At 37.9% G+C, this 27,089-nt stretch overlaps 2 protein-coding genes across 8 annotated transcripts in view; one reads left to right on the top strand and one right to left on the bottom strand.

Annotated features, from left to right (window-relative positions):
* LOC106132190 (voltage-dependent L-type calcium channel subunit beta-2) overlaps positions 1 to 23,272 on the top strand; it is a 30,212-nt gene extending 6,940 nt beyond the window's left edge. The window contains exons 1-11 of one of the 7 annotated variants that reach the window (XM_060944705.1): positions 2,006 to 2,150; positions 9,984 to 10,100; positions 11,568 to 11,687; positions 12,209 to 12,410; positions 14,652 to 14,672; positions 15,760 to 15,982; positions 16,255 to 16,378; positions 17,523 to 17,663; positions 18,442 to 18,609; positions 19,621 to 19,723; positions 22,496 to 23,272. In XM_060944705.1, coding sequence (XP_060800688.1) covers positions 2,103 to 2,150; positions 9,984 to 10,100; positions 11,568 to 11,687; positions 12,209 to 12,410; positions 14,652 to 14,672; positions 15,760 to 15,982; positions 16,255 to 16,378; positions 17,523 to 17,663; positions 18,442 to 18,609; positions 19,621 to 19,723; positions 22,496 to 22,839 — 1,611 coding nt within the window. In that variant the 5' untranslated portion in view covers positions 2,006 to 2,102 and the 3' untranslated portion in view covers positions 22,840 to 23,272. Of the gene's footprint in view, positions 1 to 2,005; positions 2,151 to 9,983; positions 10,101 to 11,567; positions 11,688 to 12,208; positions 12,411 to 14,651; positions 14,673 to 15,759; positions 15,983 to 16,254; positions 16,379 to 16,403; positions 16,525 to 17,522; positions 17,664 to 18,441; positions 18,610 to 19,620; positions 19,724 to 22,495 lie in introns of those variants that run through there. The other 6 variants (XM_060944700.1, XM_060944726.1, XM_060944718.1 and 3 more) reach the window with 6 other exon arrangements.
* Positions 23,273 to 23,513: 241 nt separating this feature from the next.
* The window catches only part of LOC106132209 (uncharacterized), a 74,030-nt gene continuing 70,454 nt past the window's right edge, over positions 23,514 to 27,089 (bottom strand). Inside the window, exons 4-5 of the mRNA XM_013331566.2 lie at positions 26,096 to 26,273; positions 23,514 to 24,927 (exon numbers count right to left, since the gene is read on the bottom strand). Coding sequence (XP_013187020.1) covers positions 24,625 to 24,927; positions 26,096 to 26,273 — 481 coding nt within the window. The 3' untranslated portion in view covers positions 23,514 to 24,624. The remainder of the gene's footprint in view (positions 24,928 to 26,095; positions 26,274 to 27,089) is intronic.

Below are 27,089 nucleotides of genomic sequence, written 5' to 3'. Positions count from 1 at the left end.
ACATATAATCACGTCATGGGGTGTAGACAGAGCCAACAGTCTTGAAAAGACTGAAAGGCCTTGTCAAGCTGTTTGGCTTTATAATAAAATTGAGATTAAAATTTTGACAGGTTGCTAGCTCATCGCGTAAAAGAAGAATCCCAAATTTATAAGCCTATCCCTAGTCTCCTTTTACGAAATCTATGGGAAATAGATGGAGTAGTCCTATTATTTTTCCATTGGTGCCGGGAACCACACGGAACTGCCTGCTTGCTATGAAAATAAGTCCCAAAAATGCTGAATGGTTGTTAAAGCAATGACAGGTTGCTAGACCATTGAATAAAAGAAGATGCCTTTGATCAACTTTTACAATTTGTGCGGTATAAGAAGTAGCTGGCTCAGACTATGTTCTTTCTTCGAAATTCAGGTTCGAATCCTAGTCAGGGCATGATGACGAACGTGAAACAAACTTTTTCTGGTAGGCCTGGGTCTGTAACGTTTATTCATATAGTACATACATTACATATGATCACGTCTTTATCTCTTACGGGGTAGACAGAGCGAACAGTCTTGAAAAGACTGATAGGCCACGTTCAGCTGTTTGGCTTAATGATAGAATTGAGATTCAAATAGTTACGGGTTGCTAGCCCATCGCCTAAAAGAAGAATCCCAAGTTTATAAGCCTATCCATATAGATAAGTATTTATTATTAAATCGTTGAGTTGAGTAACCCTATTACAATAATAAAATATATGTCATAAAACCATACAACTGTACGTGGACTTTCAGTCTTCTCAAGACTGACGCCTCTATCCGACCCGCAAGGGATATAGACGTGACTATATAAGTGTGATGTGTGGCACCAATAAAAAAAAAGAATAGGACTACTCCTTTTATTCATTTGGATGTCGTAAAAGGCGACTAAGGGAATGCTTATTAATTTGAGATTCTTCTTTTAAGCGATGGGCTAGCAACCTGTCACTATTTGAAAATTTGGTCTTTATCAGTCTTTACAAGACTATTGGCTCTGTCTACCCCGCGAGGGATATAGACATCATTATCTGTATGTATGTATGCACTATATAAATGACATATCAATCATCATCACCAAAGCCACCTGTCCATTATCGCATCATAACAAACTCTCGCGCGTAACGCCCAAACCTGACCTAGTTGTCAGTCACGTTGCGCGCGCATCTCATTCACCCATCAAAGGCGGGAGGGGTGCCGAGGGGTACCGACTGTCGGTGTTGCCAGCTTATAGCTTTCTGCGCAATATCTAGCGTTCAAAATTCGATAATACATACATATATTCAAGTCTATATCCCAGCAGTCCTGAAAAGACTGATAGGCCGCGTTCATCTGTTTTGCTTAACGATAGAATTGGGATTATAAAAGTGACAGGTTGCTAACGTATCGCCAACATAAGAATCACAAGTTAATAAGCTCATCTCTTAGTCGTATTGGAACGGAAATTGATTGAAGAAAAATTGTGAATTTCACCAAGGAATAGTTAAACACGTCCAAGAATTCCTTCATGTAATTCAGCACGTGCATTGCTCTAAAATCACGAGGTAGTATTTGGATAGATCTGTCTTCGATTGTGGTAATCTAAATGAAGACTAATTATAACGTGATGCAATAGGAGATCCTTAGCGCTTATATTATACTAGCGACCCGCCCCGGCTTCGTACGGGTGCAAAATTCAGAAAAAATCAATGTTATTATACATAAAAACCTTCCTCTTGAATCACTCTACCTGTTACAAAAAATCCGTTGCGTAATTTTAAAGATTTAAGCATACAGACAAACAGACTAAAATAGCGACTTTGTTTTATACTATGTAGTGATAAATCACATTGAATTTTGACGAACCAAATTTAACACGCTAACATTACCAACGCAACATAACGTATCGTCTTTGGCGCTAAAAAATTACCAACCCAGCCAGTTTTAGTAGCAATTCCGCGCGTTCCCACAAAGGCATCTGGCAACACCCTGTGCCAGGGTTATTCGCCCGAGGACAGTGGAGCGAGCCGGACGTGTCATGGTCGTCAACCACGGCAGACCACGACGGCATACCGCTGGTCGTCCGAAGCGGCGACCTGCCGCCATGCCGTAATATGATCGGATGCAACAATGGGGCTGGATACAATAAATTGTTCACTCAGGTTGGTGGGTTCTGATTCGTTTATATGGTCACGTCTATATCCCGTGCGGGGTAGACAGAGCTGAACGGGCCGAGGGTCTGTTAGGTCTTGTCTATATATAATAAAAAAGAATTTTGCCCGTTCAAGGTGCGTCTTATCGTCGTCTAGTCTTAGTTTCGATTGTCCTTTTTTTTTCATAAGTCTGTCAGTCGGTTTTGGTCACCTAAATTGTTAAGTCAAAGAGTCTGTTTCAGCTGAACGGCCGCTACAAGAGCCAACAGTCTTGAATAGACTATATACATAGGCCACGTTCAGCTATTTGGCTTTATGATAGAATTGTGATTCTGTAATAATATATGTATATGGGTTCTAATTATCGGTGTTAAAGTGATAAGAACTTTTTGGTTTTATTATCGGTTATTATGTTTTGTGGTATGATGCCCTTAATAAATTAAATTCATTATGATAAATACTTGGCAATAGCCCGTGGTTATCATATAAAACATCAACAACGGTTGAAAAACAAAAATATAAATAAAATAATAAATTCTTTGTTCTCATAAAACTTACCCAGTAGAAGTTAGCGATGAGCCGTTAAATTCGCGTTTCTCTGATATATATTGTAAAAGTTTTTATTTACTTATTAAAAACTTTATTGATTCACTAGCTGTGCCCGCGACTTTGTCCGCGTGGAATAGTTATTTTGGGCATCATTGAAGCCCGATCAAGGATGAATAATTTTTCCCGTTTTTTTTTCACATTTTTCATTATTTCTTTGCTTCTTATAGTTGCAGCGTGATACTTTATATAGCCTAAAGCCTTCCTCGATAAATTAACGCAAAAATAATTTTTGTTTTTATTCCTCGATAAATGATCTTTTCAACACAAAAAGAATTTTTCAATTCGAACAAGTAGTTCCTGAGATTAGCGCGTTCAAACAAACAAACAAACTCTTCAGCTTTATAATATTAGTATAGATTACTTTCATGAGTAAGAAATGTATTAATTTTTTATGTATTTGTAGAGTAAGAATAAATATTTGTTCCTCCCGAGTCTCAGCCAATCTGTGCTTGATAATAGAAGAAAAAGTGTGTGATAAGCCCTTTATATTTCAATTGTGGTCGGATACATGTAGAATTGGTACCTAAGTACTCTAGAAGAGAATACATACATACATAACAATCACGTCCGTATCCCTTCGGGGTAGACAGTGCCAACAGTCTTGAAAAGACTTATAGGTCACGTTCAACTGTTTAGCAGGGCGAGCGAACTGTCACTATGTGAATCTCAATTCAATCAGTAAGACGTATAGCTAAACGTGACCTTTCAGGCTTTTCGAGACTGTTGGCTCTGTCTGCCCGTTAGGGATATAGACGTGACCATATGTATGTATGTTGTCCGATCTATGCACGCACCAATTTCTTATCATATTGTTGTATTATCGAAGTTATTATTCTGAAAGTTATGGCATGTTCCTACTTACATAAGCTGTTTATAATTATTGAAAGCTAAAATTTATCCCCAAATTTATTTTGTTTAATGCTAGCCCGTCGCCTAAAAAAGAATGCCAAGTTTATAAGCCTATCCCTTAGTCGCCTTTTACAACATCCATAGGAAAGGAGTGGTCCTATTCTGGTGCCGGGAACCACACTGTATGGCTTCATGCTGGAATTGAGATTTGATGACTATGTAGTATGTTCTTAACTACAAAGAAGTTTCATCTAATATATTTATTACCGAAATATACTTGAATGTCTCTATGCCTGTCTAAAGGCGAAATAAAATTTAAAAAAACTGGGTTAAAATAAAAAAATAATATTTAAACTTTATTACCGAAGAACTTTAGAACTAAGTACAAAATACAAATGTATAGCACAATTGGCGGATTTAATGCTAGTAGCATTATCTACCAGTCAACCATTGGGTCTTACAGAGAACTTTACGTGGTCAAACTTAATACAATAGATATTTATACTCACACAAAATACAAAATAAAATAATTATATACCTATACGCATTTTGATCGTGGGTTAAATAATAACTCGAGTATGAAGCGTTACAATTTCCAATAGATATTAATGGAAAATATAGATTTTAATGGTACGGCGTCGAAGGGTCGCCAGGGAGTTTCCATGAGGCGTAAATAAATTATATTCTTATCATACATACATACATACTTAAAAGCACGCCTCTTTCCCGGAGGGGTAGGCAGAGACTACCTCCTTCCTCTTGCCACAATCTCTGCATACTTCCTTCGCTTCATCCACATTCATAACTCTCTTCAATTATTATATTCGTATCAATTCATATAATACCGAGCTAACTATGTCTTTTGCTTTTAAGTTAACTTTTGTGCCGTGTGGTTCCCGGCACCAATAGAAAAATGAATAGGACCACTCCATATCTTTCCCTTGGATGTCGTTAAAGGCGTCTAAGGGATAGGCTTATAAACTTGGGATTCTCTTTTAGGCGTGGGTTAAAACTTGTCACTATTTGAATCTTAATTCTATCAACAAGCCAAATAGTTGAACGTGGCATATCAGTCTTTTCGAGACCCTTTTCTCTCTCTATCCCGCAAGAGATAAAGACGTGACTATATGTGTGTATGTATCAATTCATATAATACCTAGCTAACTATATCTTATTACTTTTAAATCTACCCCACCCCGTAATGGATAAAAAGTAATACTTAGCTGTATAAGCAAGAACGGAACGTGTGATGTGTAGGTATTTTTCTTCTAATTTGCGATTTGTGTAAAAAAACAAATAGGTTACGTTATTTTTATACAGAATAAAAATTGTGAAGAATTTTTAACTGACTCATTATATTATTAAATTGTATTGTACCAATTTCTAATTGAGACCATCAGCGAAAAGGTGATTGGACCATTTGCGATTTGAAATAATCATGACCAAATAAAAAAATTCTACTCAAGTTATTTCAAAGCAATGAAATCAATTTTTTCAGGGTCACGGTCGAGACTGACCGATACAAACAGGTTTACATATTATGAATTAGTTTATTTACAATTATTTTACTATTTTATTAGTTTAAAGTTGATTAATTATACTAATAAATGTTATGTATATACAATAAAGAATAATGTAATTAGACGAAAATTGATATACGTTCTGAAAAAATTACATTTTTTTTCACTTTTAATTCATCTTTACACAATTCTTGTCGTTATAACTTTGCAACTTTATATTTAGCTTTATTTTTGATACAAATAATCTTTCTCATTATTTAAAAGCGCCGGTGGTGGAATCGGTAAGGTGTCCGGTTAAAAATACGTGTGTCGCAAAAAGGCAACGGGTTCAAATTCCATCTTGGCCATTTACTATTTTCGAAGTTATGTACATTAGTTTGAATACTAACTTTATACGAGATTATCGAATTAATACATTTAATTATCTCCAACTAGTTAATTTTAATCCCACATCAAAATAGATCAACCAATGCAAATCGAGTACACCGAAAACGTATTAGCGCTACCCAAATAACCTGGTACTCCGTGCCGTAATAAAAAAGCGCTGAATTCGTTGGCTATGCCCCAAAACAGGGGCGTAAAATATGCAGGGTGGTATCGACCCGGGCGGTTCTGACGTCACGCTTTCGACCCGCCGCCAGTCTGCCGCCAAAACCTTCAACCTACTGCTTAAGCCTCCACTCCAGTACTATTCTTGATCAATCGCGCTCCGGAATCACCCATGAATGGAGTGCCTACGCTATATGCAAAAATTAAAAAGTAAATTCTAAATTTCGAACGCTTTTTGGATGTTTTAGTAATAAATGACAAAAAAAAAACAAATTAAGGAGTTAAATCAAATTTCGAACGCTTTCGAATGTTATTTTTTCCTGTGATAATGTTGGCCAGTGCTAATTTTGTTTCGGGAAGATGTGGATAAGGTGAGGCATAGCTAAAATATTTTTAACAGCTTTTTATATGTGGCCAGTTAATGTGTATTTTTTTTATTGCTGCTTGTAATGACAAATAATTTAAAAAAAAGTACTCCATATTTTTTCGTTCAATTTCTTATTGGAAAATCGTTTATCAATTTCTTTTTAAGACTCTTTAACAGAATTTGTTATCCTCAAAGATGGTATTTTGTATACTGATCGAACGTCGAAAAATATTTCTACCTTTTCATTATTATTTACTTACTACAGTAATTGTTCGAATATTTTTTACTTTATTTGAAAGAACCTTAACATAGAGCATGTTTGTCTGTTTGTGTGTTGTGCATTGCATGCAGTCGGCACGCGTCAACCAGTGACCAGTTACAAGCCCTTGGTAAGCACAATTTTATTTATTTTACTTTCATGTTAATTTTTCAATTTAACACAAAATAATATAATGGAAAAGATGCTATTCGTTCTTGCACATTACCGTTATAAAAAAGGCACAAATTCAAATTTAAAATTCGAATTTTTTATTCATTATTATAGGATACTTCATATCGCTTAGTAATTGTCAAATGTTTTGGTTTCACAACATTCGTTGACGTAAAATAAATTGCTTAAAACTAAGTTTACTGCCTCTTCCAAAGCGTCAGTGCAGAAGATGCGGTAACAAACTGCACGCACCTTGAATTAAAAACCTTTTTTGAAGTCTAATAAAGTGACAATTTATAAGGTCATTTCTATTAGAGTAAGATTTCTTACTATTTTTAAACTATTATAATAAATTATATACTATTTTTAAACTATTATAACAAATTATATATTTTTAAACTCGTTATTTGTGGAACTTGCCAACCACAGCTGATATCGGTGACCTTCAGTCTTAGATCCTTGAAGCTGTTTCACCTTATTTTTTATTTAATGCTGCCAACGTTTTAATAAAATCATCCCTCTCTTTCTAACTCTTACATCACAGCATTCCAGCAGAACAAATTTATATTTAATTACCAGATCAACTCTTATCACAGGATAAGCAACTCCGCCCGCAATAACGAAAAATGACACTCAATTTTATTTCCCGCGGAAATTTCTGGAAATACTCTCTTGGTGCCAAGTGATTCCCGGCACTATAAAATAGAACCACTCTATCTCTCTCCCGTGGATGTGTTAAAGGCGACTAAGGGATAGGCTAATAAACTAACTTTAGATTCCTCTTGTAGGCGATGAGTTAGCAACCTGTCTATTGTTTGAATCTCAATTCCATTATAATAAATAAATAATTAACAAAAAATAAATAAGTAAATAAATAATCACTGTAAAATAAATGTACCAGATACTCATAATAAGTAATATTAATGCTCGTATTGTAACATAACGTAAGTCAAATCTAGTTACGCTTATTATGGTCCTCTAATGATGACTACACGCACACATTGAAATGCTACTATCGAAGATCCTAACTAGTTCTGTGCACGCAGTCAGCACGGAGTTATATTTTATTGTTCAACTACAGACAATTTGTACGCGTCCACTAAATGTTGAAGTTCTCATTGTAAGTGATTTTTTGTAGATTCTTTTATGAGAATAAATTTCTTTAACCGTATTCCATTATAAAGCCATACAGCTGAACGTCACCCGCAACTTTTGCAGGTAACCTAACCCTATAAAGATTGCTGAAGTCAGATAGGAGTCGCTCCGTGTAAAAATCAGACTCACTCAATCCAGGATCCATGGTCAAAGGCATACCCTGGACTCCTCTTCAAACTCATGAGGATGCAACCGGGACTGAAGCCAGTAGGAAGAAGAAGTATATATACAATAGCTGAACGTGGCCATTCGGTCTTTTCAAGAATGTTGGCTCTGTCTACCCCGCAAGGGATATAGACGTGACCATATGTGTGTATGTATGCGATCACGTCTATATCCCTTGCGGGACTGAATGGCCACGTTCAGCTGTTTGGCTTAATGATAGAATTAAGATTCAAATAGTGACAGGTTGCCAGCCCATCGCCTAAAAGAAGAAACCCAAGTTTTTAAAAGCCTATCCCTTAGTCACCTTTTACGACATCCATGGGAAAAAGATGGAGTGGTCCTATAATTTTTTGTATTGGTGCCGGGAACCACACGGCACGTGACCGTGTGTATGTATGTATATACAGATGACATAGTAACAGTGAGCTGCATATTTGGTGCACTGCGGAAGTGGGCGCGCAACGACTCACGCGCTATGATAAATGCCGACACATTATGCTGGCATGACAAATTGTTATACCCTCATAATGTATACAACAAAATTATAATAATAACAATGTGACTAATTTTACAAACAACTACTTACGTAATATTTGACTAATTTTCCTTGTGAATTCCGACGTTTTGCGGTTCCTGGGTATAAATATTTTATCATTAAATTTGGAATCGCAAACTTAAGAAACTTTCTCTTTTATCTTTCTTTTTTAACTTTTAAATCGTATGTGCAATACATGATGTACTCTTATAGATATAACTATATAAATTGGGATTCTTTTAGTAGGCTAGCAACCTATCACTATCGCCTCATACTTTACCATGGATGTCGTAAAAGGCGACTAAGGGATATAAACAAATAGAAAAGACGCTTATAAACTTGGAATTCCTCTTGTAAGCAATGGGCCAGCAACCTGTCTCAATTCAAAATCCATCATAAAGACATAAAGCTGGACGTGGTCTTTCAGTGCTTTCGAGAATGTAAGCTCTTTACCTTTTAGTACTCTGTACCCTTTACCTACAAGGGATATAGATGTGACTACACGTATTTAAGGATAGTCAGTTGTTGCGAAAAGTGGCATTCTCACAAACTTTCGCATTTATAATATTAGTAGGAAAAATAGGTAGGTAATATTAACCACCTTGTCAAGTTCTCTGGATTGTTTATTAATGATAAAAGTATCATAACAAGGCTAAGGTTGATATTGTTACTAACATGATGATGTTAGTAACAATATCAACAGGTTAGTAGGTATCCTTAAATACTTGTCGTCACGTCTATATCCCTTGCGGGATTGACAGAGCCAACAGTCCGGTAATCAGCAGTTTCTCCAAGTTATCTGCTGGTTTTCTTACAATATGGCCAAAGTATTGAAGTACCCTCTAAAGAGAAATAGATCAAAATCTTTGGCCAATTTGGAGTTCCTTGATGATGGAGATAATAGTTCTACGATCCGTCTAGGTTATGCGCAGCATAAGCAGTATCCTTCATACATATGATAATATCCATAGACGTAAACAAAAATGCGGACAGAGTGTGTCTTCAAGAAAAGTGAAGCATGGTAATGGCGGCGTTGTACGCATGTGTGAGTGACAGAGAACTTGCCATTTCGTGTCGAGGCCTGTATAAAGTATATACAGAGTGACATTTAAAACAACTGCATCCTTTTAAACATAGACTATACCCAGGCTTCTGAGCCATTTGAGCCTATTTTTATTTAAATTAAACGTCATCATTTTCACATTTAAAAAACCCTCAAAAACTACGTCACACGCTTTATTGAAGACCTACAAAAAGAAATTAAAATTAAACATGTAAATAAATGTCTGAAAAATAAATTATTTTTCTAGTATCAAGATCAAGTAAGTACAGAGTTGTCGACATCGCTCAGCTGAATGAATGTGTCGTTGACCTCTGAATCTTACGCGTCGCTTTTCCGCCGGCCGGGGTGATATGACGTATTTAGGATCGTGGATTTTGATACTTTTATTTTTATTTCTGAAATATGAACTGATATTTTTCTATTAACGTTTTTAAATATCCTTTGGATGAGTACACTTAACAGTTAAATTTATGCAGTTGAATTAAAAGTCACCCTGTATACAGGCCGGCATAATATTGATGCTTCAATTTGCCGTATAGTAATACTCAGTCTGCTTTTTTTTCTACGTCTTTGTTGATATCAGCTTATTTTTGTTTCCAGGGCTCAGCAGATTCAAACTATTCCCAACCATCCTCGGAGCTGTCGCTGGACGAAGACAAAGAGGCGCTGCGCCGCGAGAAAGAAGCGCAGGCACTCGCTCAGCTCGACAAGGCACGGGTAAGACAAGTTGAGACATTACCCCTTACGAAGTAGACAGAGCCAATAAAGAAAGTGACAGATTGCCAGACAAGGAGGCGCTGCGTCGTGAGAATGTAGCGCTGGTAGGAAATACATCTATAAATGATTGAATGACTGACATGTAAACATAGTACAAACCGATGAAGTCTAAAGATCCGAAAGACATAGAAACCTTACGTGTGTAGCGAATCTTCCAAGGTACATGATGTGCCTTGGGGAACCGTGACGCCGACGATGTGGAGTCCGAGGTTGTATTTATGCTCCAATGCATGAAATCTTTGCTTGCGAGATTTAGATTCTTCGCTGTTATTAGCTTAGCATTCCTCGTTGTGATTGGCTGATGGCGTGTGACGTAAGAGATGTTGCCACATATGGTTTAGCATTTATGCAAATCACTCGAAAAAATTCGAAGGTCACGTTCAGCTGGTCGGCTGGTGTGTTGTGTGTTGTAAAAAAAGTTAAGCCTGATTGCAATCTGTAGGTACTCTTTAACGCTGATAACAGAAGAGCTTGTTCATCGTTAAACTGTATTTTGTTTAGCATAAAATCATCGAATAGCTGCTAAACTTTATTCGACCTCGATTCTTTAAAAACCATTCTGTATCGCGGTAATATTTTACCGCTATTATTGTTGAACCTTTACCGCTGTCTATGTATGCGATGACTTTGCTCAATTCGATCAAAATTCTTTTTTTAGAATTAGTACGCGAAACTTTTTAGAGTTCTCAATGTTACCGTAACTTATTTATTAACACTAGGTATATAAATTTATTGTGACATCTGTGCTGATATGACTAAAACTGCATTACAGTCGAAGCCCGTGGCGTTCGCGGTGCGCACAAACGTGGCGTACGACGCCAACGTGGACGATGACTCGATATATATAACCATAATATATATATATATTACTTAAGTGATGTGACGTCAATAAGGAGCCAATTTTGAAAATAAATCTATTCTATTCTATTCAAATTTATTGTGACATCTGCGCTGATATGACTAAAACTGCATTACAGTCGAAGCCGGTGGCGTTCGCGGTGCGCACGAACGTGACGTACGACGCCAACGTGGACGATGACTCGATATATATAACCATAATATATATATATTACTTAAGTGATGTGACGTCAATAAGTGATGGATGGATACAAGGAGGCAATTTTTGAAAATAAATCTATTCAAATTTATTGTGACATCTGTGCTGATATGATTAAAACTTTCTTTTTTTTTGTAACTATTACAGTCGAAGCCGGTGGCGTTCGCAGTGCGCACGAACGTGGCGTACGACGCCAACGTGGACGATGACTCGATATATATAACCATAATATATATATATTACTTAAGTGATGTGACGTCAATAAGGAGCCAATTTTGAAAATAAATCTATTCTTTTCTATTCAAATTTATTGTGACATCTGTGCTGATATGACTAAAACCGCATTACAGTCGAAGCCGGTGGCGTTCGCGGTGCGCACGAACGTGGCGTACGACGCCAACGTGGACGATGACTCGCCCGTGCACGGCAGCGCGCTCTCCTTCGAGGCGAGGGAGTTTCTACACATCAAGGTGATGAAGTTAATAATAAAGATACATATTACATATAGTCACGTCTATATCAGGGTTGACAGAGTTTACAGTCTTAGAAAGACTTGAAAGGCCACGTTCAGCTGTATGGCTTTATGATGGAATTGAGATACAAATAGCGACAGGTTGCTAGCCAATCCCCTGCAAGATAAATCCCAAGTTTTTAAGCGGATATGGAGTGGACTCTATGACTGGATAAAACGGGATATGGAATGGACTAAATAAAACACCACGAATAAAACGACTAAAAAGCGACAGGTTGCTAGCCCATCGCCTAAAAGGAGAAGCCCAAGTTTATAAGCCTATCCCTTAGTCGCTTTTTATGACATCCATGGGAAAGTGATGGAGTGGTTCTATTCTTTTTTTGTATTCGTGCCATGAACCACAGAGCGCACACGGATATAAACGATATTGATCTTAAACCATCAAAAACGTCAACCAAATATTGATCATACCGGATATAACCTACAATTGATCTTAAACCATCAAAAACCCAATTGCAGGAGAAATACGACAACAACTGGTGGATCGGGCGGCTCGTGAAAGAGGACGGTGACATCGGTTTCATCCCGTCCCCGGTCAAGCTCGAGACTGTGCGGGCGGGGCAGGCGTCCCGCGGGAGGTACCCGCGGCCCGCGTCCGCCGCCAACCTCAACGCGGGCCCGCAACCGCTCCCCAGCCGAGGTAGCACCCCTCCCACGCCCGGTACGTCATCCACGCCACGCCACGTCATTGGTTGAACTCTGAATGGTTGTATTGAGAAGTTGTCAAGTTAATTGTTGTCACAAAACAGCTCCTGTTTATTGTCATTGGATTACTTAATTTGTTTTTTAAAATTTAACTGATTTTAATTTTTCGTGCTTTTTTTTAAAATTATTTGCATCGATATTGTTCTGTAATTATGTGTTATTGCACCTACGATTTAATTAGTGCTTACTGGTTATTGATTTTCATAGTTTTTTTTATGAAAATACGCTTTGTACTATTGTTTTCATTTATTTTTGTTGTTATCACCATTTTATAAAACATCTGAATGGGTCATATTAGATTTGATAATCAGTTTTATCCGTCCCTATTCCATTCTGTCATCTGTAATATCGCGATCTCTAATTCTCGTTCATTTCTGATACTCGTGCGTTCGTTCGTGAACCCTAATTTACAAAATGGCTATAACTTCTTGATACAATCCAGTCGAGTAGACTCCGAATCGATAATGTTTTCTGCTTGGCGATCGAATCGGAATTATTTGCACATTGGATTTATTTTTTAGCACAACTGATAATTCTATGGTATTAAAATACATAACCTAACTAGTAATATACCATATTAATAGTACGGCACACAATACCTTTCAAAACAGTAACGACAAATCGAATAGTCCCTTCTTTGAACAGACATGTGTCGCTCATTTTGCGATTCACGGGGTACACGAAGCTAGAGAATATAATCTTAAGGGATATATTCTTAACGGGATTGATAGAGTCCTGTCCTGATATCAAACCCATCTCGATATCAAAGAATAATAAATAAATACGGGACAAATTACACAGATTAAGTTACCCTCGAAGTAAATTCGAAACTTGTGTTACGAGATTCTAATGATAGGTACTATATTTTAAAATAAATACTTATAAAGATAAACATTCAAGACCCAGGCCAATCAGAGAAAGTTAGTTTCTCATCATGCCCTGACCGGGATTCGAACCCGAGACCTCCGGTGTCACAGACAGAATCGCACTACCGCTGCGCCACAAGGCCGTAAAAAAGATATTATACCATAACAAAGTTCGCGAAGAACACGTTAAATCAAATTTAGAACTGCCGATTCGATCGCCTCTTTAAATATTTCTAGTTAAATCACACGTTTTGTACTAAACTGAATGAAAAATATTTTTGACTTCCTGTAAAAGAGTACAATTCGTTTGATTTAACTCTCAGGGTACAACGCAGTTGTCTGTTCTTTATATTTGATCGTCTTGCTCGCATCTTGAGTATTGAAAACTAATGAAATTAATAAAAAAAAAACAAATATAAGTTAACAAATAACATTTTGCAAATGATATTTTTCAAGTTAACAGTACTGGTATGCGCTTTGGACAATAACTAATCTGTTTTAATATTAATACCTACTACAGCTTTTTGAGTTAGAAACCTAAGTGGTCCTATTATTTTTTCGTTTGGTGCCGGAAACCACACGGCACAAAATTAATGATAATCAGTCATGATTTCATAAATTTGACAAAAATTTCCTACGAAAATTGTTGAAAGTAACTAAAGCTACTATCCGGTACACATATTCATATAGTCAAGTCTATGTCCCTTGCAAGGTAGACCTAAGGTCTTGAAAAGTCTGAAATGTCACGTTCAGCTTATGATGGAATTTAGATTCAAATAGTGCTAGCTTGCTAGCCTATCGCCTACAAGAGGAATCCCAAGTTTATAAGACTATCTCTTAGTCGACTTTTACAACATCTATGGGAAAGATATGAGGTGGTTCGATTCTAAAGTGCATACACAAGGCAATAAACACAAGAATTAGTCCATAAAATAAAGTCTAAAGTGTACGCCATGCTTATAATTTAGTAAATTAGAGAAAGACGATTAAAATTGCGTGTGTTACTGTGTTATTACGAAAAATTCTAAATTTAAAAATCTATGCAAAATCTCTTCTATTAATTACGTGTATATCTTTGTCAACTCTGAATATTATCTATTCTATTAAAATAAATCTGTACCTTCTTGGACTGCCGTTATTCCACTCCGTATCAATTGGTTTCTCTATTTTCTACTACAACTGTCAATAACGTTTTTATATAGAATGCATAACTGCTTTGTGCATTCATTCATCTACATTCACGCATCGCATTGCGATTGGTGAAACTTGTTAGGATTTCCTGGATTTGTCCTATTTAATACAATCAACACTCATCTCTGACATATTTACAGATGCCCCCTCCTTCGATCGAGGTAAGCCCATCAGATCACCCATTGAACCCAGGAAATGTTGCCAATTTTCACCGAACCCCATTTGGAGTTTTATTTTACTACTTTTTAATTTTGGAAATATCTTAAAAAGTTATTAACATTTGTTTTGTCATGCTCGCTGCTCGGCTTCCCATTTCCATTTGCATCGTCTATTTACGTATCTGTGTATTTATATCTACCTGTATATTTGCATTAGTATCTAAATTCTATTAAATATTAATGTAAATTGTTATCTTCCTTGATCAAAGCAAGATTTTATTAACATGATCAATTTTAAAAGCCCCCTTTATTGCTTCAGAATCAAAATCTTGCATTGATGCCAATTAAATAAAATTCCTCTTGATGTTCTTTTGTCTATCTATAAATTGTAAATATTCAATGTCTTTCTTAAATTTTTTGAGAAATTTGTATATTTTTTAAGACCAAATTAGACCAATTTTTATTGAGAATTTTGTTTATTTCTTAGACCAAATTAGACCACTTTAATTTAACAAACATCCTTAAAAATTTAGACCAGATTATTTCTTTAAAGTTCATGATAGTTTCTATAAGTTGCTGAAAATTGGTCTAAGAATATGTTGATGTTGTAAGTGAGGCAGTTCCCCTTAATATTAAAGCTATATATGCTGTATATGGTATGCATGGCAATGTCAAATACAAAGCAAGAAGTGAAACCAATCCCGCTTGTATGGTGTTGTATGATATGTGCTTAAGAAGCTGCCCTGTAATTAATAAGCTTTCTAAAAGGTTTATTCAGAATGAATTATCTCTATCAGTAATTTGTGCGTCTGTCTCAGTTTGACCAGTAGAAACAGATAATATCAAGAACTTTACTGAAGCAATTTAACTACAAGTATAGTCGAATTATTATATTTTTATTAAACACAATACGTTGTCAATTTAACAATGACAAAAACATGCAATCATTAAATATAATTGGTTAAGCGAGTAACTTGTAATAAAAAAATATTAATACGCACAAAAGATCCCAATCTGTACAAATACAATAGGGAACTGTGAAACATCCCAAAAAGTGTCCAAACTATACAAAAACTTATCTAATTCCCAGGTGAAGATTCAGACTCCGGTCGTGGCAGGGGCGCAGGCGCCTTACCAGCTAGCAAGGAAAAACGTAAACCGTTCTTCAAAAAGCAGGAGGCATGCACGCCGTACGACGTGGTGCCATCAATGAGGCCCGTGGTGCTGGTGGGACCTTCGCTGAAGGGGTACGAGGTCACGGACATGATGCAGAAGGCTCTGTTCGACTTCTTAAAGAGGCGATTTGAGGGCAGGTAGGTAACACTGAAAATATATATGTTTTAATTGTTTTTACTAAGATGTACAAAATGTTATGGTGTTTGCATTAAGGTTCAACTCGTCATATTTAATCTTTGATGTAATGTAGAATCTAGTTGGAAACAAAACCAATTTAAGATGGATTATTTTGGGAGAAGATCGATATTGAAAGAACACCTACCAACTAACAAACCATTAAGTCCCTAAAAACTTAAACAATCCCAACTAACATTCCTAACCTCAAGATTCACCAAATCTCCCATTCCAGGATAATAATAACTCGTGTGATGGCGGACATATCTCTAGCGAAGCGATCTCTCCTCAACAATCCGTCGAAACGGGCCATAATGGAGCGGTCTAACTCTCGCTCGACCTGCCTCCAAGAAGTCCAGGTACTTATGCTATTAAATTTTCCAGGATCATCATCACAAGAGTATCCGCAGACATTTCGTTGGCCAAGCGGTCGTTGCTCAATAACCCTAAGAAACCGATCATGGACAGGTCAAATTCGAGGTCGAATTGTATAGCAGAAGTGCAGGTCGGTCGGTGGTAGACGTAGATAGTGCTGAGAGTGTACCCGACGATATTGTGATAACCTGTTTTTTGGTGTATCAATGTGATTGCATTCATTCACGAAGACGGATTGTCTCGAAGTTCTACGTGTGACAATTACAACAGTTTTTGACCTTTTTTCGTGATTAATTCTCAGCGAAGATTTAGCATTAACTCTAAAACATACCTTAAGTCTTCGGAATTAAGAAACTAATAAATCTTTCAGAATAATTTAACTAAGTTTTTTTCTATTTTTTATGATTAATTTCTCAGATACCAGAATTTGATACTGTTCTTAAAGCTAACTTCAACAGTTTAACAAAAAATGAGCCTAATGATTGTTCGTTTTAAAAATCTGGTCATAGAACTATGAAAGTTATGAGACAATATTCACATTGATGCACTTTAATAAATGATATTGTCATGGCCTGTTCACACGACTTGATGCTTGACTTAGTAGATCTTTGGCATTGATCCATTCTGCAGTACCTACCATATGTATTTGTGATTTAATGACATTAACCAAGTTTTTGTTAAATGTGGCATTGACAAATTAACATGAAGGATTGTTATTCGTTACGATTGAAAGATTGATGGCCGCATGATTTAAAGTAATTAATGTAAATGTAAATGTGAATAGAAAAGTACCTACGGAATTATTCACAAATGTAAGTATATTTTGGATGCTTCATAACGCCCCAGAAAGTGAGAAGATTCGAACCTTGCGCATTATAAACGGACACTTTACCGATTCGCTCTTCTTGCTTGATAGGTAATTGATGTAGTAAAGTGGATGCGTCATGTATTCTTTGGTTCATGCACGAACCTTTAATCTTGAGAATGTTTTGCTATCTTGAAAGTGATCCTGGAATGGTGAAAATCTTTTCGGTCCAATCAAAAAAGTGCATTTGACTTTCTTTCAATCGGATTGATATCTTATCTACATGCATCGTTGGTTCAAATTACAATTTATACTTTGCGCAGGCGGAGATAGAACGGATATTCGACTTGGCCCGCACTCTTCAGCTTGTCGTGCTGGATTGCGACACGATAAACCATCCGTCGCAACTCGCCAAGACCTCGCTAGCACCGACCATTGTTTATCTCAAAATTTCAAGCCCAAAGGTAAGACGACAGAGAATAATGCTTATTTCTTGTCGTTCATTTTGCTGACGATTGCGATTATTTTATTGGAATTCGAGTTTTTAATGTTCGACGTCTTGACGATCAATTTAAGAATAAAAGCTGCATTGGATTTTGTATTATTAATTTCGATTTGGAAAATAGAAGTGCTTAACGATGGCTCTCTTCAGAATTAGTATTTATAATCTCCAGGCACATACATATAATCACGTCCGTATCCTTTGCGGGGTAGACAGAATCAATAGTCTTGAAAATACTGATAGGCTACGTTCAGCTGCTTGACTTAATGATAGAATTGAGATTCAAATAGTGGCAGGTTCCTAGCCTATCGCTTAGGTACAAGACGTATCCCAAGATTATAAGCCTATCCCTTAGCCGCTGTTAACGACATCCATGGGAACGTGATGGAGTGGTCCTTTTTTTATTGGTACCTAGAACCACGAGTCCCGTATTAAATATGGTGTGGTTAAACTTCCGTGCCGTGTGGCTCCCGGCACCAATACAAAAAAGAATAGGACCACTCCATCTCTTTCCCATAGATGTCGTAAAAAGCGACTAAGGGATAGGCTTACAAACTTGGGATTCTTTTTTTAAGCGATGGGCTAGCAACCTGTCACTGTTTGAATCTCATCTTTAAGCCAAATAGCTGAACGTGGCCATTCAGTCTTTTCAAGACTGTTGGCTCTGTCTACCCCGCAAGGGGTATAGACGTGACCATATGTATGTATGTATGGTTAAACTTCCACACTTCAATTTCCAGGTGCTGCAGCGGCTCATAAAGTCCAGGGGGAAGGGGCAGAGTAAGAACCTGTCTGTGCAGATGGTGGCCGCGGAGAAGCTCTCCCAGTGCCCGCCAGAGATGTTCGACGTCACTCTCGATGAGAACCAGCTGGAGGACGCCTGTGAACACATCGCGGAATATCTTGAGGTGATGAGACTTGTCTTACATACATACATACATACTTAAAATCACGCCTCTTTCCCGGAGAGGTAAGCAGAGACTACCTCTTTCCACTTGCCACGATCTCTGCATACTTCCTTCGCTTAAATACTTGTCTTGTTTATAGATAACGGAGGCGTGGGCGCAGATAACATCTTATCATTCATTCATAGTCATATAGTCACGTCTATATCCCTTGCGGGGTAGACAGAGCCAAAAGTCATGAAGAGACTGGTAGGCCACGTTCGGCTGTTTGGCTTTATGATAGAATTGAGATTCAAACAGTGACAGGTTGCTAGACCATCGCCTAAAACGAGAATCTCAAGTTTAAAAGCCCATCCCTTAGTATGAATCAGATAATAAATCTGTATTTATGCAAGAGACTGTGGCTTTCGCTTTCCCTAACATCACGTAAATAAAAATATACTTTTAAGTATAGTTCAGTATCTTCTTCTAAGTGGGGATTACTATACACTTTACACCTCGCGTAACCACACCGTTACCAAATGGTTACTCCAACCAAATGTAAGTCGTGGTAATAAACCGTAATCTTTTATCCTGTTGACCTCAGAGTATTTATTGTTTCAAATTAAAATTCCTAAACACCGTTATGGAATTGAATTTGTGACGTTGCCGTCCGTGTGGTTCCCGGCACCAATACAAGAAAGAATAAGACCACTCCATCACTCTCCCATGGATGTCGTCAAAGGCGACTAAGGGATATGCTTACAAACTCAGGATTCTTTTTAAGTGATGGGCTAGCAACCTTTCACTATTTGAATCTCAATTCTATCACTAAGCCAAATAGCTGAACGTGGCCTATCAATCTTTTCAAGACACAAGGGATATAGACGTGACCATATGTATGTATGTCATCATTAATATCAATTTAGCTATAAGTAGTTAAGTTTAAGCATTGATCTTTGCAAAGAGGAAAAAAACGAATTTGAATTTGAAAAAAAAAATATGTATGTGATGTTGTAATGTTTGCGTTTGCAGGCGTACTGGCGCGCCACGCACCCGCCGGCGGTGGCGCCGCTGTCGCGCGCGCTGCCCCACGCCGCGCACCACGCGCCCGCCAGCGCGCACCACACGCAGCCTGGTAACTATACCTACTAGGATTATATTTTTAACTATTTTTTTTAATGCCAGTTATACCTAATACACGTCTAACAGTATTTAGCAAAGAGTTCTTAAATAAAGATCTTAAAAAAGAAATAATAAGACAAGGGCTTGAAACCAGAGACTATTTTTTTTTAAAGTGGTTGATCAATCACAAAGTAACTAGTTATTTAAATAAAAAGTTTTTGAACAATCAACCGTGTTGTGCCGTGTCGTGTGGTTCCCGCCACAAATATAAAAAGAATGGGATGACTCTCAATCTCTTTCCTATTGATGTCGTCAAATGCCAATTATAAATTCAAAGTTGGAAACTTTGAAAATTAAATATTAATTAACTTTTATTATTACTAAAACGTTAATGAAAATTTCATTGATACTGAAAAGCGACTGTGGCTTATTAACTTGAACAAATGTGAAACTACGGCCTTTAAAAAAAACTCAGTCATCACCTGAAGATACATACATACAAACATAAGGTCACGTCTATGTCCCTTGGGGGTAGACAGAGCCAACAGTCTTGAAAAGATTGAATGGCCACGTTCAGCTATTTGGCTTAATGATAGAATTGAGACCTGAAGATGATATCCCAATAATCCCAACAGGTTATAATAGACCTAATTGTTACACCCATCTTACATAGTGTCTACTTTATGATTCCAATGCATCACCTTATAACCTCAAAATAACTGCATGTATTCTGCTAATATTAAATAGTTTATAAATACATTCAAAACATATATCCCTACTATTTAGAAGTTAATTACATTTTCCTTTGATTGCGAACCTACTATTTAGAAGTAAATAACATTATGTCCTTTGATAGTGAACCCCATAGAATTCAAAACTCTAAGTAAACATTTTTTCTTATACTTCACCTACTAATAAGAATCTGTCGAATGCTATTTTGTATCGCTGTATTATATTTTCTACTAAGAATAGCTTAGGTGTGTCGTAAGAACTAACTAAAAGAAAGCTACTTCCACGTACATACAAACATAGTACCTACACACGTTGTAATACCTACTTTGACGAAAAAAATCTATATCCAGCACGTAAAATGAGAGAGAGCGAAATATAGCGGGAGACAAGGATAGGTATAATTTCGGAGATTGCGATTAAAAATGCCGTTTCACAGATTCAATTACAAGCTTTATCTAGAAAGAGGTAAAAATTTAGTCAAATGACAAAAATAGATACTAGAAGATAAATTTTATAACAATGTTCACTAATACGTATAGATAAAGTCTGTATGTTTGTCTGTAACCATTTATTTCCTCTGTTGATCCCCCTGTGCACCACGAACATCGCGAGACCACGGACTCGTATAACTACGAGAGAGAACGAGGTAACTGACATTATTCTCACGTCACTTTTGTTTTTTTTTTTGACGAAATATTGTTTGATTATTTTGTATGTGGTTGGTTATAGATGTTATCGGTTTTTCTTTGGCTGTAGTTATATAAAATTAACTATTTATTTTTGAAGGTTTAGGACGCTAGTCGTTAAATTAATGCCAGCTCTCAATTTAAAAGCAGCCATATCGTGGAGGGGATAAGGCACTCTTAGTAGATACTCAGGGGATGCTCCCGTAGTTCGGCTAAATCTGTTAAATATGAAATTAGTTTTATTATTGCAGAATTTTATTTACATAAAATTAAATCTCATAAAGTAGGCTCAGTAGCTTTTAGGCAAGCAATCGCTTTATTCAATTCGTAACAATACAAGTGTTTAAAATATTAAAGCTTGTTATTAATAATTATAATTAGTTACATTTGATTTTTTATGCACGCACTTTGTTGAATTCTTTAAAAAATTCCAACACTGTGTTGTTGTAACCTCATCTATTAATCATATGAGTATTCTTTACCCGTATTGACTCTGTAAATAAAAATTATTTTGTTGTAGTAATAAATAGATGTTGTGTATCCCTTCCAACCCTATACCCTGAAGTTTCTTCCATTTGAAGAAATTACCCCATTGATTCCCTACCTATCATTTCAGTACCAGCCTCTGGACAAGCCTACTAACCGCCGAGTTGAAGACATTATTCCAGATATATACATTCATAGCAGAAACTCCGCCGATGGCCCCCCATTCAGGTTTCAACCATGTTCTAGCGGCTCCCGTCCCGTAACCGCTTCACTAGCTGATTGAGGGTGTCGCTTTACTAACTTTTATTTATCACCTATATCTAAGGTCAAGAAACCTGGTCCTAAACGATGCAATTATGTTTCCTGCGATCGCGTCATTGTGATCTATGACCCTTTCCTTTTACGACATTTCGCTTCCTTATCATGCTGGCGCACAAGCTGACACAAGTCCACCAGCCGCTGAGGGCTCTCGCTTCACTCTTTGCTTCTTACAGCGACACCGTCTCCACCTCCCTCAGCCGAGATAGTGCTGCCTTGTCCGGGCCGAGTGCGCAAATCCGGAGAGGCACTCATGCAGATGTCTCTCAGCCTAGTGTCGTAGCGACCTTGTCGCCACCAGTAAGTGAGGGTGTCCCCTGTCCTCGCCAGCTGTCAACTGTGACATCTCCAATCGTGTGCCGTTTGCAGTGTGCTGAGTTGGGCCATAGCTTTTTCCCTGTCCCAATCGAAGCGGTGCTATCGGGGAAGAGGCTAACTTTTGCCTTTGATTGAATTGTAATTTCTACTTTCGTTTACTGCTTTAAAATAAAACGTTTATACTGTTTGTCAAAGAGATGAAATAGTTTATCACTGATTTACTTTAAATTGTGAAAACTTCTCAGGCGGCGGCAGATCGCGCGCGGCGCGGCCGGAGCGGTTGGAGGAGGAGTATTATCCGCGCGAACGCTACCAGCGTTATCCGCGCGATCACTACCAGCGGGACCACTACCACGAGGGCTACTCTCACGAGTACCCGCCCCACGGTCAAGCCGAGCCGTACGAGCGTGAGGCGTACGGACATGATTATACACGGGACGCGTACGCGAGGGAAGATTACGGTCGAGATTACGGTCGGGACTACAGTCGTGAGGCGGGCTACACGCGGGAGGAGCGTCCGACGCGCGGCCGCGAGCGCGAGCCGGCGGACGAGTACGGCCCGTCGCGGCGCGCGCTGAACGCCGTGTAGCGCCGCGCCGCGTGTGACGTCACGCGTCGCCGCCGTGCGCCGCGGTCGTGTCGCCGCCGCGCCGGACGCCGAGCCTTCGCCGTCGCGGGGACGCCCCCGCCGCTAGTTTCAACGTGGTGCTTTTGAGACCGATTGTTTTGCGGTTTCGTGTATCCTTAATGTTTTATTGTCGCGCATTCCTGGGGTGCCGGCTTTCCGATGCTGAGCTTTGTGTCGCGCTTGCGGCCTTATTACGTGTTCGCGGAAGAGCGGGACGGACCGCTACGTGTGAAAGAGACGCGGGCTGTGGCGACTGAACCGCTCGCACCTGACGGTACGGAGCTCGCGTCGATTGTATAAATTTTACATAAATATAATTTTAGTACCGTTAGATATTATCTGTTTCCCATTTTTTGAACATACTCTGTAATTATATTGCATCGTCTGTACTTCATTGTTGCAATCATTTGTAAATAAAATACTTTATATCGACGATCTTTTTCTTTCCTTATTCACATAGCATAGATGGATAAATATGTCAGTTTCTGGTTTTGCCGTCGAGCTTGCATGAAGAGAATTATGAAAGTGGATGAAGCGAAAGAAGTAGCCCTCCGGGAATAGGCGTTTTTTTAATACACCTCCCTAAAAGGATAGATGGATAGAAAATAAATAAATAGTTATGAAAACGTATCGCAGTTTATTACAGGCATAGTCTGAAGTAAATTCGATGAAGTAACATTCCAAGCGATTCGGGGTCCTTGCCCCACCACATAAATAAGTTAAACATTACAATACATAACAGATAAATAAATCTAATTTATATAATTTTCTTTCGCTTGCCTCTTTGGTGTCTACTAGCTAAATAACACTAAATTAATTTATATACAATTCATTATGGTTCGAGTTAGACGTACAGAAATTTAATAAAATCTGATAAGTATAAGAAGTGAGGTGAAACACTAAGAAGACTAGAAACTTGAATACTCTATTGTTAATATTATCTAATTAATTACTGGGTTGCTAAGCATATTTGATGTAAAGAATAAGAATTTTATTAACAAAAATATATGGGTCATTGTAGTACTCCTGTCTTCTTCCTGTTGCAACAGTCCTAGGGAGAAGCCGGCAGACAGAAGAAGAAGTTTCAATGCGAATATTTACTTATTAACTAATCTTCTGATGAAGTAGGTAAGTACCCATATACTTAATATGCTATAACGCTGGTATGATCAGTGTCAGAACACAATATTTTACTGATTAGCTATTAAAATATGCGCTAGTTGACAGATAGTCTTAGAACCGTTTCTTTAAGATAATATTCCGCTTTCTTTTACACATTCCATTAAAGTATTCAAAAATTTTTTTTCTTATTTATGATTATTTGATTTTTATTCTTCATCAAAATATGAGACCAACTACAGACCAACAAGTATTACATTTGTATTTAAATGAAATATTACACATTAAAAAAAAACTGGGTAGTTACCATGTTTTTCACCTCAACAGTACCAAGCATTCCGTACAAAACTGAACCTTCGTAATTTACAATAAGTGTTAATTTCCCATGTTATTCTAACATACGTTGTTACAAGTTTATTGCATTATCTCTTTGGTTTCGCACTTCGTAAGAGATTATCGTCCGTCCCGTGTTATTAGCGTCTATTATCGTCCATTTATTTACACTTTATACTAAACTACACTTTTATTTACAACACACAAAAGTCTTCTCACTGTCCGGGCCCTGCGTGACCTGCAACCTTTGAGGATCCTCATGATTTGCGCGCACCTAACTAAATTGTCGGTTAGTCAGATATATAGATAGTCATTTTTCGATTCCTTGCAATATGTTATGCTGGGAAATTTGTATACGGGGCTGTATCTTTTTTTCTCTGCGTCTTCGAGTGAAAGAGCGGAGAGTGCGCGCGACGGTTCTTCGTCTTCACTTGAGGGGGCTTCAAGAGGGGGGAGGGTCCGGGGCGGCAGCGGGGGTGCTCGGGGGTTCCTGCGCACTCGGAAGTGACAGTTGGAGTCGGGCGGCCACGCCTGTTGAACCAGAAGCGGCAGGTCGTCGGGATGTAGTTTCCTCTCGCTTTCTAGAGATGGACACACCTGGAAATGAGGGCAAGTCTTTGTAAACCTTGTTGCGAAAATATATAATAATAGTGCCGTGTGGTTCCCGGCACCAATACAAAAAAGAATAGGACCGCTCCATCTCTTTCCCATGAATGTCGTAAAAGGCGACTAAGGGATAGGCTTACAAACTTGGGATTCTTTTTTAGGCGATGGGCTAGCAACGTGTCTAGTTGAATCTCAATTCTATCGTTAAGCCATATAGCTGAACGTGGCCATTCAGTCTTTTCAAGAATGTTGGCTCTGTCTACCCCGCAAGGGATATAAACGTGACCATATGTATGTATGTATGTATTTACACATATACACATGTATACATACATATACACACACCTTCTTGCTTTGAGTCCCGGTTCCATGTCCAGCTTGGAGTACGCCTTTGACCATGACTTCTAGATTGGGCGAGTCAGATTTTTACACGAAGCGACTTCCATTTTATCTCCGCATCCTTTACAAGGGATATTTCGATATTTGATCATGATTTCACACAACCAGTTATTTAGTTATTTAAGCCGAATTCCTCACAATGTCTTCCCAGAGCCGTCGGTCCTAACAGTATTGAAAAGACTGACAGGCCACATTTAGCTTTTTGGCTTGATGATAGAATTGAGATTCAAATATTGACAGGTTGTTAGCCCATCGGCTTAAAGATGAATCCCAAGTTTATAAGCCTATCCGTTAGGTATCTAGTAAAAGAATATAACCTCATAGAGTGAGAACCTCTCAACACTGTCAGAGGAATTGGAGACAGAGTCTCAACCTCAAGACTCGAAGGCCATTTATTGCTGGATGACTTTTTGATAAAATTGAGTTATTAGTACAAGTAAATAAAACTGTAACTAACATCATAGAGTGAAAAACTCTGCATCCTCGCTGGAGTCTGATACAGAGAAAATAATCCATAGATTCGAAGGCAACTCTTCGGTGGATGACAAAGACTTTTAGATGGAAATGTTAAAAGCTTGTCAGATGCTCATAGCCAGGAAGTTACCAACCTCATAGAGTAAAAAACTCTTTATCCTCGCTGGACTCTGATACAGAGCCGATAATCCATAGATTCCAACTCCCACTTTTTGGTGGATGACAAAGACTTTTAGATGGAAATGTTAAACGCTTGTCAGATGCTCATAACCAGGGAGTTACCAACCTCATAGAGTGAGAACCTCTCGACCCCTTCAGTGGAGTCATAGCAGTGCAGCAGGATGGCCAGCAGCTCGTCCACCGTGGTCCTCTCGCTGGTGAGCAGACACTTGTACTGAGAAGACGACATCAGAGCTGAGTCGTAGATCTTGACGAGACCACCAGGGCGCATGCGTAATGAGAACCTGAAATGAGCGGTTGGGAATATAAGTCGTTGGAAATAAGATTACTTTTACTACAACCAGAGCCAACAGTCTTGAAAAGACTGAATGGCCACGTTCAGCTATTTGGCTTAACGATAGAATTGAGATTCAAATAGTGACAGGTTGCTAGCCCATCGCCTAAAAAAGAATCCCAAGTTTGTAAGCCTATCCCTTAGTCGCCTTTTACGGCATCCATGGGACACAGATGGAGTGGTCCTATTCTTTTTTGTACTGGTGCCGGGAACCACACGGCATATAATAACTATTACGTACTATTTTCTTGTTACTGTGTAAATTTCTATGCAATAAAGATATAACAAACAAACAAACAACACAAACATTCGAATAATTCTTGGAACCCGATGATAGCTGCACAATTAGTGTTGACATTGTCGAACTATAAATCTATAAGCTACATTGCCACTGTAATTACTCTAGTACATGATATAATATTATTTCTATAAAGTTTACATACAAACTGCTTATTACTATAATGCAGCTGTAGTTTAGATAACAAAATCATTAACTTTTATATAAAAAAATATATAAATATACATAAATATAGTCACGTCTAAATCCCTCGCGGGCTAGATAGAGTTTTATAGTCTTACTTGCCACGATCTCTGCATACTTCCTTCGCTTCATCCACATTCATAACTCTCTTCATGCAAGCTCGGCGGTTAAACAAATATCAATATATTAAAGTGTAATTAAAGTTGATTTTGAAAAAAAGTAAGTGCCATGTGGTTCCCTGCACCGTGCCGTGTGGTTCCCGGCACCAATACAAAAAAGAATAGG

Source organism: Amyelois transitella, chromosome 2 (genome assembly GCF_032362555.1).
Source record: "Amyelois transitella isolate CPQ chromosome 2, ilAmyTran1.1, whole genome shotgun sequence".
NCBI lineage: Eukaryota > Metazoa > Arthropoda > Insecta > Lepidoptera > Pyralidae > Amyelois > Amyelois transitella.
This window is presented reverse-complemented; position numbering and strand designations above follow the sequence as displayed.